The sequence below is a fragment of the Anser anser genome, assembly GCF_964211835.1.
Source record: "Anser anser genome assembly, chromosome: 4".
Taxonomy (NCBI): Eukaryota; Metazoa; Chordata; class Aves; order Anseriformes; family Anatidae; genus Anser; species Anser anser.
In genome coordinates this window covers 31,743,321-31,755,828 of record NC_139724.1, presented here as the reverse complement: position 1 = coordinate 31,755,828, position 12,508 = coordinate 31,743,321, and the positions used below count along the sequence as shown (strand labels likewise).

Below are 12,508 nucleotides of genomic sequence, written 5' to 3'. Positions count from 1 at the left end.
ACACTGACGTGTTCATAAGAAATTTGCTCTTTTTCCCATCAACTAAATCAAGGTTTCAGATGACATGGCCCCTTAAACTTATGATACATGATGACGTTACTTAAATAATTCAATATTGTTGACATGAGATGAGATGAATTGTTTTATGGATTAATAGATGGGTGACCTTAATGTTTATCATAATGAAGTAGAAATGAATTGCCATTTTGTTTGATCATCTTGACCATTCTTCTAGAATATGTTCTATCTGTTTTTGTGCCATAACTCTTAATCGACCCATATCCTCCCTTTCAAAATCTTCTTGCTTAAGAAAATAGATGTAAGATTTCTCTCACCAGGCTAGCAAATGAAGTGTAATAGCCTGTAGTAATTTTTAAAATTAATTTCAGTCATTTTCTAGCTGCCTGCTTTTAAAAGTTATGTGGCATATCAACATATATGGCACATCAGTGTCTAAATTTCAGTCTTTACCAAGGACTCTTATAACAGATGTCAGTACTGTCACTAATACCCTTCATACTTGTGATAGCTAATAAATAGTGGAATTTCTTCTTTAAGGACTTATAACATTATGTCTATGCCTACATTGTAGAGCATATTTCTATTAAAGTCAAAGAGGCCATCTATCAAAAAGGAATTTAAGTATTTCCTGTGTTCTTTACCTTACCATAATTATATGAAAACATATTTTAAAGTGTGTTGGTTAATTTTGCTTCATGTTTGAATGGGTATAAAGAACTTCACCAATAATTTTTAGATACTCCTGACTTACTGAGTTAAATGAAAACAAAATTTTTGTATCATCTTCTGGTAATAGTCATGCTGCAGAACAAAATATATCCCAAAGTTACAGGGCTTATATCTGGGCTTTTATACATTATGTTTTGAATTCTCACATTTATTTAATATTTTACAGTTCTTTGAGGCAAAATAATTATTCCAAAATATTTACTTGCTAGCAAACTTTCTTTCAGACTTCTGTCGCAAATGCAAGATCAGAACTTCCTGCAATCTGATGGCACTGGACACTGTTTTTATTCTCCTCCTTAAGGCCAGAAGCTTGTGTTTTGGCATTCAATTAAAAATAAAACAGAACAAAGTGGACTGCTCTGAAGAACTGCAGCCAGTGTCTGCTATTTGCCTAAGCAATGTTAGCTCTTGGCAGTGAATAAAAGCTCCAGGAATGGCACAGCTCTTTGAAACAAAAAAAGATCTCTCAGCACACTAAAAACAGTGGGGTTTTCCCGCCTGGCATTCCTGCTAGACCTGCACAGTCACTGGACAGACATTGCAACCTGTGAAGCAAAGCAGTCTTAAACACAGCAGTTAAAAATCCTGCCTCCTCTGATATCCATGGCAAAAATCCCAATGGAGACAGGATTTCACCATGTTTATTCAGGCTCCAAGATACTCCTTGATGTTTATAGGATCCCACTATGGAAAGGACTGCTGTAAAAGTTCCTTTGACAGCAATTTCCCATCTACCAGCATAAAAGCTGATCCTGGCTTGTTTTGGCACAAATGTTAGCAGCCGGAAAAAGCCAGGGTTGCACCCACCAGACCCAAGACTAGAGAGGCATGAACATATATAATAACACCATTTAACCACCTCTCCTAGCACTGGCTTTCATAAAATATATCTCAGCTTATCCAGAGATCTGGACAATTTCTTCTAAAAATCACTTAAGAATTGAGAAATTACTTCTCCAATATGCTATGTGTTAGAGAATTCATTCAAGTGCGGGGTGATATAAATGTTTTGTTAGCACTCATTTAGGATTACCTTACATTACTCAGAATTGGCAAAAACACAGGCAAGTCACATGGTCATCCTAAATGCACACCAAGAGAGCGTTCATGCTACTATGTACCAGTAAGGCCGGCAGGTCATCAGCGAGGCAAATATGAAATAGTTGACAAGAATGACTAGCCTCTGGAATGTAACTCTGGCTTCTAATATCTGTTAATTTCTGTGCTCTGCAAGGGTTGGCACGTTTCTGAAGCAGACTGGCATACCACAGGAATAAAATGACACTTGCTTTTGTTTGTATGGTGTGAAGACGAAAATTTGATTTGAGGCTATGTAAGTCTAATCAGCAAGTAAATACGACAGGCAGGCTTAGCAAACTTCTGAGCGTAGGAAAAAGGAAAAACAAGATGCACAATTCTGTAACCTAATGGTATGCTTATGCGTCTCAGCCAAAAGCCTCAACAAAGCCTCAAGTCACAGAAAAACAATTTTAATAAAACTGTTCATTCTAGACTGTTGAATTAACTAGGACATAGTAAGCAAATCTAGTATGTGAAGTTATGAGGCTTGTGATACAGCTCCTTTATGTTTGAAAGAACCCGATGGTAAACGTGAATCTGTACACAATTATGGAGAGGAGGAGTGCTCTAACAAATCTTTTCCTTTCTACAGCCCTTCTAAACTCCACACCCGCCCCTTCTGCTGACATGCTGACCACCTGTGTGAGAGATGGTGCTTTTGAAAATGGGTACCAGAATAGTTTCGGTATGTTGATCTTCTTTCTTTAGTGACCCCCTTTTTTGCTGCATACTTACCTTTCTTGGTACATTTGGATGTCCTGCTTTGAGTCATGAGTATATTTTTTCTGAATAATCTCATGCACAGTTGCACAGATTTTTTATGAGCCTGCCACAATTTTGTCCCAAACAGCATAACTGCTAATGTGTGAAAGAGAGGCTGAAATGGATAGACCTGCAATTTTTTTGTGGCTGAAAGGAAAATAAAAATTGAAATAGATCATAGCAGCTTATTGTTTTACCATGGCCAGACGATTAATCCTGCAAGAAAGGGGAATAAACTGAATGTCATAAATGCAACTGTGACTAGATGTTGGAAAATGAGAACATCCTGTGACAAAAAGCTAAAACATTAATTCTCAGGAATGATATTGCTTGTGATTTTCTCTTGTTCTCACCTCACATACATAGGATTCCTTTCCTGCTTTTTCATTCTCGGTTATTTATGATTTTCTCACTTTTATAATCTTGCCTATAATTATTTCATATGAAGATCATCTTCTGACTGGTAGGTTCTGTAACAATGACATTGGCAACACTTCATGAAAGTAAAATAGTTCCATCCAGAATACTTCATTTTACAGAAATGTAACACCTTTGAAATTCAGACACTGCTGGGGGTGAAGACAAGAGTCAGGATAATGATCAAAATTCTAGACAGAGCCAAAGGGCAAACCATTATTGTTACTAAAGATGCCATTGCATCATTAATGCTCATGCAAAAATTAGAAAGTAGATTTTTTTTTTATGCTCTCATTGTGCAAGATTAGGCACAATTGCATTGAAAACATTCAGTTTGTTCCCTTTGATGAAGATTTGGAGTGGCTGAATCAGCAAGAACATTTGAACCTGTGGTGCCAGACAGTCTAAGCTTGCTGTATTAAGATACCTCTTTCCTGATTATTTTTACCTTTGTTATAAAATAGTTTTATTTCATAAACATGCAAAACTAGCTGTGCTCTATGACCTGTCCCAAGCTGTAGTATACAAGACGCATAAACAGACTGACTGAAGAACTCAGATTAGTTTGTGCAAACAGGAATTCACATGTTTTATGATTACAGGATTAAAGGAAAGCAAACGAAAGCTACCATGTATTGCAATCTTATTATATATTTACCATATTTATAGGTAACTTGATTTCCAAAATGTATTGGTTCGGTAGAAGTTTAAACATCTAGGGAGTTAATATTTATTTAGATTCACTTAAGCAGACTGGGACACATTTCCTATAACACTGAACCTCAACTATGTAGACACCTGCATTTGAATTAATTATATTCATCAACAGTTGTAGGAGAGAGGAGGAAACTTTCTAGGCATAATTTCTCTCACCTATTTTAAATGCCTGTTTTAAGAGGAGAAGAATCGTGCTCTGCTGATGATAGAGGTGAATCAGTCAGAATCAGGTTTATATAGATGAATGATTCCTTCTGCAGAATGTCAGAGACACAAAGTGAGTATCTAATTGCTCAAGGGAAGAAGCACAAGACTTAAAAATGGAGCATCCTCTCCCTTAAGAAAATCTTCAGTATTTTAACACAACCTTTAGCAATAAGTATTTAGCATCTATCTTGGGGTACTAAATAGTTATAAAGACATTTTTTAAGTGTGTTTTTGTTGCTGTCATAGAAACTAGCATCATGGATTAATCAATTTCTTCTAGTATTCAGGGTGGAGGAACTCTAGATGGAGCTGTAAACAAACTTTCTTATGGAGCTTATATCATATTTATTTAGCAAATTGGACATGTAATGCAACTGTTAAAGTACTAGGATTTAGCGGTTCAGTTCATGATAATTTTGCAAGACTTTCTTACCCTGACAAAGTTACTAAAGGAACTTAGGAATTATAGTGATTAATTTTCAGATGCTTTTCTCTCTCTTTCACTTTCTTGTAAAATTAATTGCCTCAGAATGACATCTGTAGAAATCAGCAGGTTGAAGGGATGGATGGAAGCTAGTAGCTAAACTGGCAGTAATACAAGATTTCAGCAAATGGCCAAACTCCTGCCACCCAGTTAGTTTGGTGCATAGCTGTTGACTATGAAGAAAATGCTAATCTACTGCACTGCCTTGGTGACATGCACTTAAGTGGATAGATTTGTTTTCACAAATGTTCAGTGATGGGAATACTTACTGGCATGAGAGAGGGATCCAATTTCAATTTACATTCTGTCTGAGTTAGAATAAGGGTTTGATGATATGTCTTTCGTGTCCTAAGAAATGGCAGAGACAGAGGGCAGTCTGGCAGGATTATTTCTCAGTCTCTCAGATTGGAACTGTTGAGTTTTATAGAAATAAATTCTAATTTCAGGAGTGGTTTAAGCCTCTCTTTTCCATGGTCTTATACAGCATCATGATCATGGGACCAAAAAATCAATTTCTCATATTTTAATGGTGTGTGTGTTTGTGCATGTCTGTCTCTATCTCCTTTCCTAATCATTCAATGTCTGATTTAGCTTGGACAAGGCAGGGACAATAAGGGCTGGATGAATGGCTAAAACAATGAGTTTTTGAGTAAAATAATAAAGTCTCTTCTAAATCTAGTTTCAGCACAAACTTTTTTTATGAAGGTCTTGTTAGCGAGTGTGCTTTCAGAGCATCTTCAGGACACAACAGGACAGATGAGTACAGAAATCTGTTGGGGTGAAACTCATCTCAGCATGACCAGAATTTGAGAGGAATTGAAAATGCACAATAGCATATAAAGCAAATGCTATTTTAGACCAATACACACATTCTGGATCACAGGGAATCTGAGTATTTATTCTTCAGATTTCCTGTTCTCCAAACCTTCCACTAGCATGATTACAATTTTCCGTGTGTCAGAGGAGGCAGTTTTCTCATTGCCTTCTTCACGGATACATTGGTGTTAGATTACTGATAGCTGTTTTAATCACAGTAGGTGACTAACTGTGAGTTGCCTTATATAGAATTCAACTATTCTGTTTTATTTTCTCCAATATAACTGCATAAATCAGTAAAATATGCTAATTATAAGGGAAAATCATGTGGTACATATATTACAAGAAGTGGCAATTTTGTTGTATGAAAATCAATGACAAAGTAATATGGATTTTACTGGGAAAAGAAACAAGCCAAAATGATAATTCATCACTTTTAAAACTGATTTCTGAAGATCAGATCTGGAAGACTAATATGTTACTTAATACGTTCATTAGTAGTAAAATTGTCGTTTCACTTTGAGGAGCCTTGTGATAGTAAGTGGTTAACCCAGAACATTGGAAACAATCATAACAGAGAATGGACTGGAGAATGGACAGGTCTTCACAAGCCTTGTTATTGAGAGCTGACATTACAAGAATCCTGTAATATTTTACTTCAGCTTTAGGTGGTGTGACTGATAAGAGATAAGATGTAATTTAGAAAATATGGAAACAGTAACATTTTCATACTTTTTGTTAACATCAAGAGGGTGTTTTAGGATTAGCATCAGCCTATTGAAATTCATCAGAATAATTATTATATTTTTTTAGTAGAGCTCTTATCATTATTGCAATTAATTTTAGTTTTGTTTTACTCTTTGAAGGAGAAATATGATTATTATCCAGTATCCAGAACAACCCAATTTGCAAACTAATCAGAGTCAAGAGTCCTTTAATGAGTGCATATACATTCTAGTTAGGTGGTGAGAGTGACACCTCTTTCTATAATCCAGATTTAACTTCATTTATTTTTGAATCCTTGCTTTTCTGTAGTTAAGGCAAAGTTGTGGCAAAGTTTGTGTCTTCAAGGAAGCCTCTTTGATTTTGAAGTTCAGTGAATTGAGAAATGAATGACAAATTACTGATTTAAAGGCAAAGTTTCAGTTTTTAGAATAAGCAGCTTTTCTTTCTAAACACAAGCTCTTTTGGTGTGCTCAGAAAAGTAAAAATCTCTCAGATAATTACCACTTTTCATTTCCCCCTTTTCTATTGTGGTGTCCTTAGACATTACATTATTTCAGTTCTTCTTAGAGAACTTTATAGTGAAAAACAACCCTGGCGGAGGGCAGTGCAACACTGGCATAGCTGCATGCCATATTTTTTCCACTTTGCACCGCAAGAGAATGAATATAATTTAAAAGGTTTATCAGGCACTGGGTAAAGTGCCAAATCCCAGACAAGCCTTTTCTGAAGTCTGCACGTGCCAGGAAGGTAATGGATAATGGATTGGTAGTAAACTGTCATGCCAGGGGAAAATACTGGCTTGACACAGAAGTCCCAAAAGGAAAAAGAAAAGCTGTAGCTTAGGAAGGCTATTGCCAACAAGCAATGAGATCAAGTAAATGAGTGCAGCTGCCAAGCAGTAATGTTTGTGACATTTTTATGGGTGTGAGTCTGTTTTTCTAATTCTGACTTTCCTAACTGAATAATATACCAAAGCTAATTTCTCCAATCAGGTATCCTGAGGTGCCTTCTCAGTGATCCTGTGATCACTAAATAGAAGTCATAGGAAAGGCAAGGATGAGATTTCATTGATGTGATTTCTCACAGGGCTGGATAAAACGCAGAGGTCTTACACAGAAGGAAAAATTCATTTTCCTCCCCTCCAGCATATTTTTTTCACAGAGAGCTATAGTTACATTCATGTTCATTCTTTATGTAACACAATCCATATTTTTATATTTCAGGTATGAAATATATTTCATATTTCAGGTATGTTTACCGTGTCACAAAACAGTGCTGATCTTTCTGCTGAAGTAGAATTAACTGCCTTGTTAGGTTGCTGTGCCATGATCAGAGAGAAATTACATAGGTTTTTGGCTGATGCGTTACAGCCCTACATTAAAATGCTAAAAAAAAATATTTAAAAAAAAATGGAAAGACACAGACACATAAACACTTAATATGGCAGTAATCTTTTTATTTATTTATTAGGGATTGGGACACTATGATATGGTAGTGTATAATGTGTGAAATTCAGTTCTCCCCAACTGAAGAGAGTCAGTATGTAATACAGAAAGTTTTCAAACTGCACTCAGAACCAAATTTATAGAAAATGAAAAAGCCGTGAAAACTAAGAGAAAGATTTTGGTAAAATACTACCTTTATCTTTTTCTAAGACTTTTGTAGGTCTTCTAATACAAGTCATTAATATGCTTTAACTTCATTAAAAAAAAATTGATTTAAAATCTTACTTAAAAATTACTCTCTGTTGCTTTCTACATATATTGTAGGCACAGAAGCAGCCATTTTTTTTTTCCCCCCACCAGCCAAAGAAATCCAAGGAGAAAAAGAATAATCTAGACTCTACCTAGAACTTGAGATATGAACTAGATTTTCCATTCTACCAAATATTTCCAGGCAATTCCAGAATATATAACTTAGTTTCTGTCACACTTCAGCTTGGCTCAGCAGGGTTCACATACCTTACAAGACAGTAGTGAGGAAAACTGCAGAAAATGCTGTGGAGAGCTCAACTCTACAGTCACACACATGGTATAGACATCTTGTATAAAATCTTACAGAACTCATGGTATGGTATGGAGAGCCATATTTAAGAGGTGCTTGTGGGTTGGTTTTAATGATAAGTGGTAACACAGTTCCTAAATTAGCAGAGTATAATGGGTCCCACATAAAAGATATTAGTTTATTTATATTTAACCAGAAAATGCAGTTACTATTTTCTGTGATAAAAACTTGCTACATAATAACGAAGATGCTGAGTTTAACTTTCAGTGATTAGATGTGTAAGGGGCAATCTTACATATATTCATAACAGCTGAAGGACTTCAACTCTACCTCTGGAAGAGAGAAATTGGTACAGGTGAAGGGTTATTTTGCACATATTCCTAACAGCTGAAGACCTTCAGCTGTGCCAATTTCTCTCTTGCAGAAGCAGAGAAAAAGCAAATTTTCTCACACACTAGCCTGTCTTCCTTTGTATGCCTGTGCAGATGATAATTTGAAAGCTGAAAGTTAGTTTACCAGATCAAGCTAGTTTTTAAAAACTCTCCTGGAACTGGTGTTGCTGTACCTTATTCTGAGATTTCCAATTAATAAATATTTTAATTTGCTTCTCTGAAAAGTAATTTTTCTGCTGAGGGGAGTGTGTTGCAGACACTTCTGTGATCTGCCTATATTGATTCCTTATTAAGCCACAGTAGTTAGTAAAGATTTCCAATGTGTGTTTTTGTCTAAATATCATGATAAAATCTCTACTATATGTAACTGTTTTTGTTGCCTTTAATTACAGACTTGCTTCCTTTTCACTTTTAGTAGAGACTATTGTTCTCCTGTTCTCTTGTTTCATCTTAAAACAAAAAGTTGTGAATATGAGGGTAACGTAACTTGCAATGTAATGTATTTACAAAATATTAGTGATATAATTTACTCCTAAGTAAGAAACAATGAATCAAACTTGTTTTTAGAATGCATGATAGCTCATTCTAAAAATTTTGAAGGGTAGGGATATATTTTTCTCAATTAGTTTTTATCTTGGCCTGACCATAGCCTTAGCCATACCTTGAACTTTTGCCTTACCTTAGCTATTTCCTTTGCACAAACATATCGCTTCAGACTCTATTTTTATTTTTAAAACAACAAAATACAAAAAAAAAATCTTTGTATTTGCTATAAACCCCAATAAAATTAATATCTGGCACTCAATAAATGAACTGTCTTTCTCACAAAACTCAGTATGTTAAAAACATTGTGTTGTGCAACTTCACAAAGGAAAGTGTGTGAGAGTTATTTTTAAAGAGTTTATCTGCCTAAAGTGAATTTTTTTGTACACCTAGAAATGAGCAATAGTGTAATAAAAAGTACCACAGTTTAAAAAGATGTGAAGGGTTAAATAATGTTCCTTCTACCATTTTCTGCAAGCCCAGGTGTGAGAGGTTAATGGTGATTACTGCAGTTTTAGGCTGCAGGCTGGAGTTAGTTTGTTTCAGCCTAAAGCTGGGAAAGGCTTTCCTCCTCTCAGTCTCTTCTTTTATGCAACATCTTGAGTTTTCTGGAATGAAGAGTTGCAGTATCAAAATGTTTGCATTTGGAAAACTGAAGGTTTGATTTATTTACTTTTAGTGGTGGTGTTGGTAGCAGCAGCCTGTGTTTTGTTTAGGGGGCAATGGAAAAAGGAGCCAGTGTTGGAGAGACATCTCAGGACTTTTATTAAAAATGCCAGAGGTAAGAAGAAAGGTAAATCTAGGTTATACTTGGCAGGTGTGTTCTGAGGAGAGCAACTTTTTATTTACATGGGCTTAGTGCTCAAGCATTGGCAGTACTGTAAATAGTTGGAGCAGTGGAGCTTGACTGGGACATAGGAATCCTGGGTTTTGCACTTGTGTCTTGTTCTGGCTTAAAAAAACTTTCATATACTTCTGGATTTGTGAAACTCAATTCTTATGATCCGAGGTCTGCTTTCAGTCAAAATCATCAAGGGTAAAGAATGCAAATTGTGAAGGTCTATCCAAGTGCTAGGTGCAACTTGTTTTAATACAAAGCAATTTCTCAGTTCCTGTGTAAGCTACATCTGTATTTACCACTTTATAACGGCTTAATTATCAAAGGTTTTGCCTGGTTTTTCCTGTAGAATACTCTAAACCTTCCATTTCCACTTCCACTATCGGTTGCATTAAAATGTATACAGTCAGCTAGCATCCCTGGTGACTTCCTTGCTGTACAGTAAAGCAATTGCTTTCCTCCTGCTTGTATGCACACAACTTTAAAAACTACTAATAAAAATGAGGGGTTCAACAGACAATTATTTCAGTGCTACTGTAACAATCTCTATGTGCAAAAGTTTATTTATTTATTTATGCCATTGGCACTGTTGTTAAAGAAAAGCTGTCAGGTGCTGCGCTATGTTTTTACCAAGTCAAAGAGAAATGATCCTTGGAAGGTGCATTGCTCTTTATTAGACACCTACCATATAGCCTGAAGAATGAGAATTAGATTAAATGCTCACAAAAACTGATAGTGTAGTCTGTTGTATATAACTGTATTGTCCAAGATTCTGCTTTTCTTTTTTTTGCCTTCAGACCTTTAGAAACAGTATTATATTGCTAGGGATTGACCATCTAGTGGTGGCATTGTATTTAGAAAATGAAATTGCATTAGCTCTAGCTGCAGTTTGATTATGCTCTTTGCATCTAGATGCAGCAGTTTGCCTATAATGAAATTTTCTCAGGTCCCTCCTCCACCTCCCCAGTCTCAAACTTTCAGGACTTCTGCGCTGCTCTTAGCGTTTTCTCAATGGTTTTTGTGTTTAAGATGGCCAAGAGGGAAAAACTCTTAAATGCAAGAGGAGAGCCATCTGACCACTGTTCTGTGCGTGTACCTAAACATCTGGTGGGAAGTCTTCTGATGAGACTGAACTGTTGGATGTGGGGAGCAAATGTTGTCTCTTCTAGTAGCTTGCCTACATTTTTTTATAGCACAGATGCTACACTACTAAGCTTATCCTCCTTTGCTTAATATTGAGCTTTCTGGATCCATTTGCCACACTAATGGAACTGTGCATGTAATCTTATAAAAGAATTAGCCCTGCTTTCTTTTCACCTGCAAAACTTAGAAATGATGAAGTAATAGGGAAAGTTGTGGAGACAAAAAAAAAATCTGTTCAGACTGAAAACTCAGTAGCAGAAGATCATTCTCTTATTCTTATTTTCCTCCCTTCTGTAGTTTAAATCATATGCTTCATTGTGAGTTTTGTGATCTGGTAACCCTTTTTTTTTTTCACCCAATAAATCCTTACCAACAGTAAAAACTCAAGATGGAGAATACCCTTCCGAATCTATGAATCTCTGAAATCAAGGAGAAGTCTGCTTGTTAGATTATATATTTCACAGATGAAAACTGTCTAATTTGTGGCTCAGTACATCTTGCCAAAAACACTGTAACACTTCTCCCCAAGACATAATCCCAGTTTTCTTAAGCTTTTTCAAATAAATAGGATTCCTTTAATGTCTTTAGAGGCATTGAAAAAATAGAGCAATTGTATTCATAGGGAAGCAGTGTGAGGTTTCAAATACCACAGGGACTGGTGTTTTCTAGTTTCTTTCTGTGTGCCATGGTGATCTGACAGAATGTGAGTAGCTGGTAAGTGAAGGCACCTGCTAGAAATTCGCCCCCCCCCCCCCAAAAAAAATAAATTGGATTTCTTTTCCAAAGCTACTCTTTGGTTCTCTGCCAGGGAGCTTTCTCAGTCAGTCTGGTTTTGTTCAATTGAAATCAGACATGTTTATTTCATGCATTTTCCATGTTGAGGTGATATGGCTTACAGATGGCTCACTGGAAAAACAAAGAATGAGGCCCTGGTCATTAATACTTGCTGAGGGGAGAGTACATTGTTGCCTAAGAATTTGGGATGCAGTTTGAAATTGGTTTCAGACATCGTTCATGGTTTTATGATTGGTTGTGCAAAGTAATCAGAGGGTTCTGTGGTGGATATGTATTGTACTTAGAGATGGGATTTGCTGTGTCATTTTGAGAGAAAGGGTGGTGAGTCACCTCGAGGTCACTGGAATTGGGCAAATGTTGTATATACAATTCTTGTGGTCATCCAGATGATATTTTAGACTAACCAGACTGTTCTTGAATGCCTGACTACTTGATCTGGGTATCTGATGAAAGAATGAAGAATTGAGGTCTGTAATCATTTTATGAGGCACTATATGTTAACTAGTGTTAATGGTGCGGAGGGAAAACGATAACCAGTATCTGGTTGCTAAGAATGATAATGAAGTTATAGACTACAGGGAATGTTATTAAAGATCAGGTTGGACTTGGACTTAATTACTCTGTTCTTTTAAGCATATTATACTTAAAATAAAACTTATCAAGACTGTTTTGAGCTGTTCTAACTTGGAGAACAAAAAGAAAACTTATAAAGGGACAGTAGTCTGTCAATAGATGAAAAAATGGGAAAAGCTTATTATTTTGGTGGTTTTTTTTTTTGCTTGCTAGAGTATACAAGCCTGCTAGAAAAGTAGAAGAATATTATATTTATGTATC

At 35.9% G+C, this 12,508-nt stretch overlaps 1 protein-coding gene across 11 annotated transcripts in view; it reads left to right on the top strand.

Annotated features, from left to right (window-relative positions):
• Window positions 1-12,508, top strand: part of LOC310898849 (uncharacterized protein) — a 283,775-nt gene that overhangs the window by 192,564 nt on the left and 78,703 nt on the right. For 8 of the 11 annotated variants that reach the window (XR_014583778.1, XR_014583779.1, XR_014583780.1 and 5 more), the window contains exon 1: window positions 8,851-9,679. Coding sequence is in view for 1 of the 11 variants with exons in the window: in XM_083834420.1 (XP_083690546.1) it covers window positions 2,423-2,515; window positions 7,183-7,207; window positions 9,615-9,679 (183 nt within the window). In the remaining 10 variants the exon portion in view is untranslated. Of the gene's footprint in view, window positions 1-2,422; window positions 2,516-7,182; window positions 7,208-8,850; window positions 9,680-12,508 lie in introns of those variants that run through there. The other 3 variants (XM_083834420.1, XR_014583777.1, XR_014583776.1) reach the window with 3 other exon arrangements.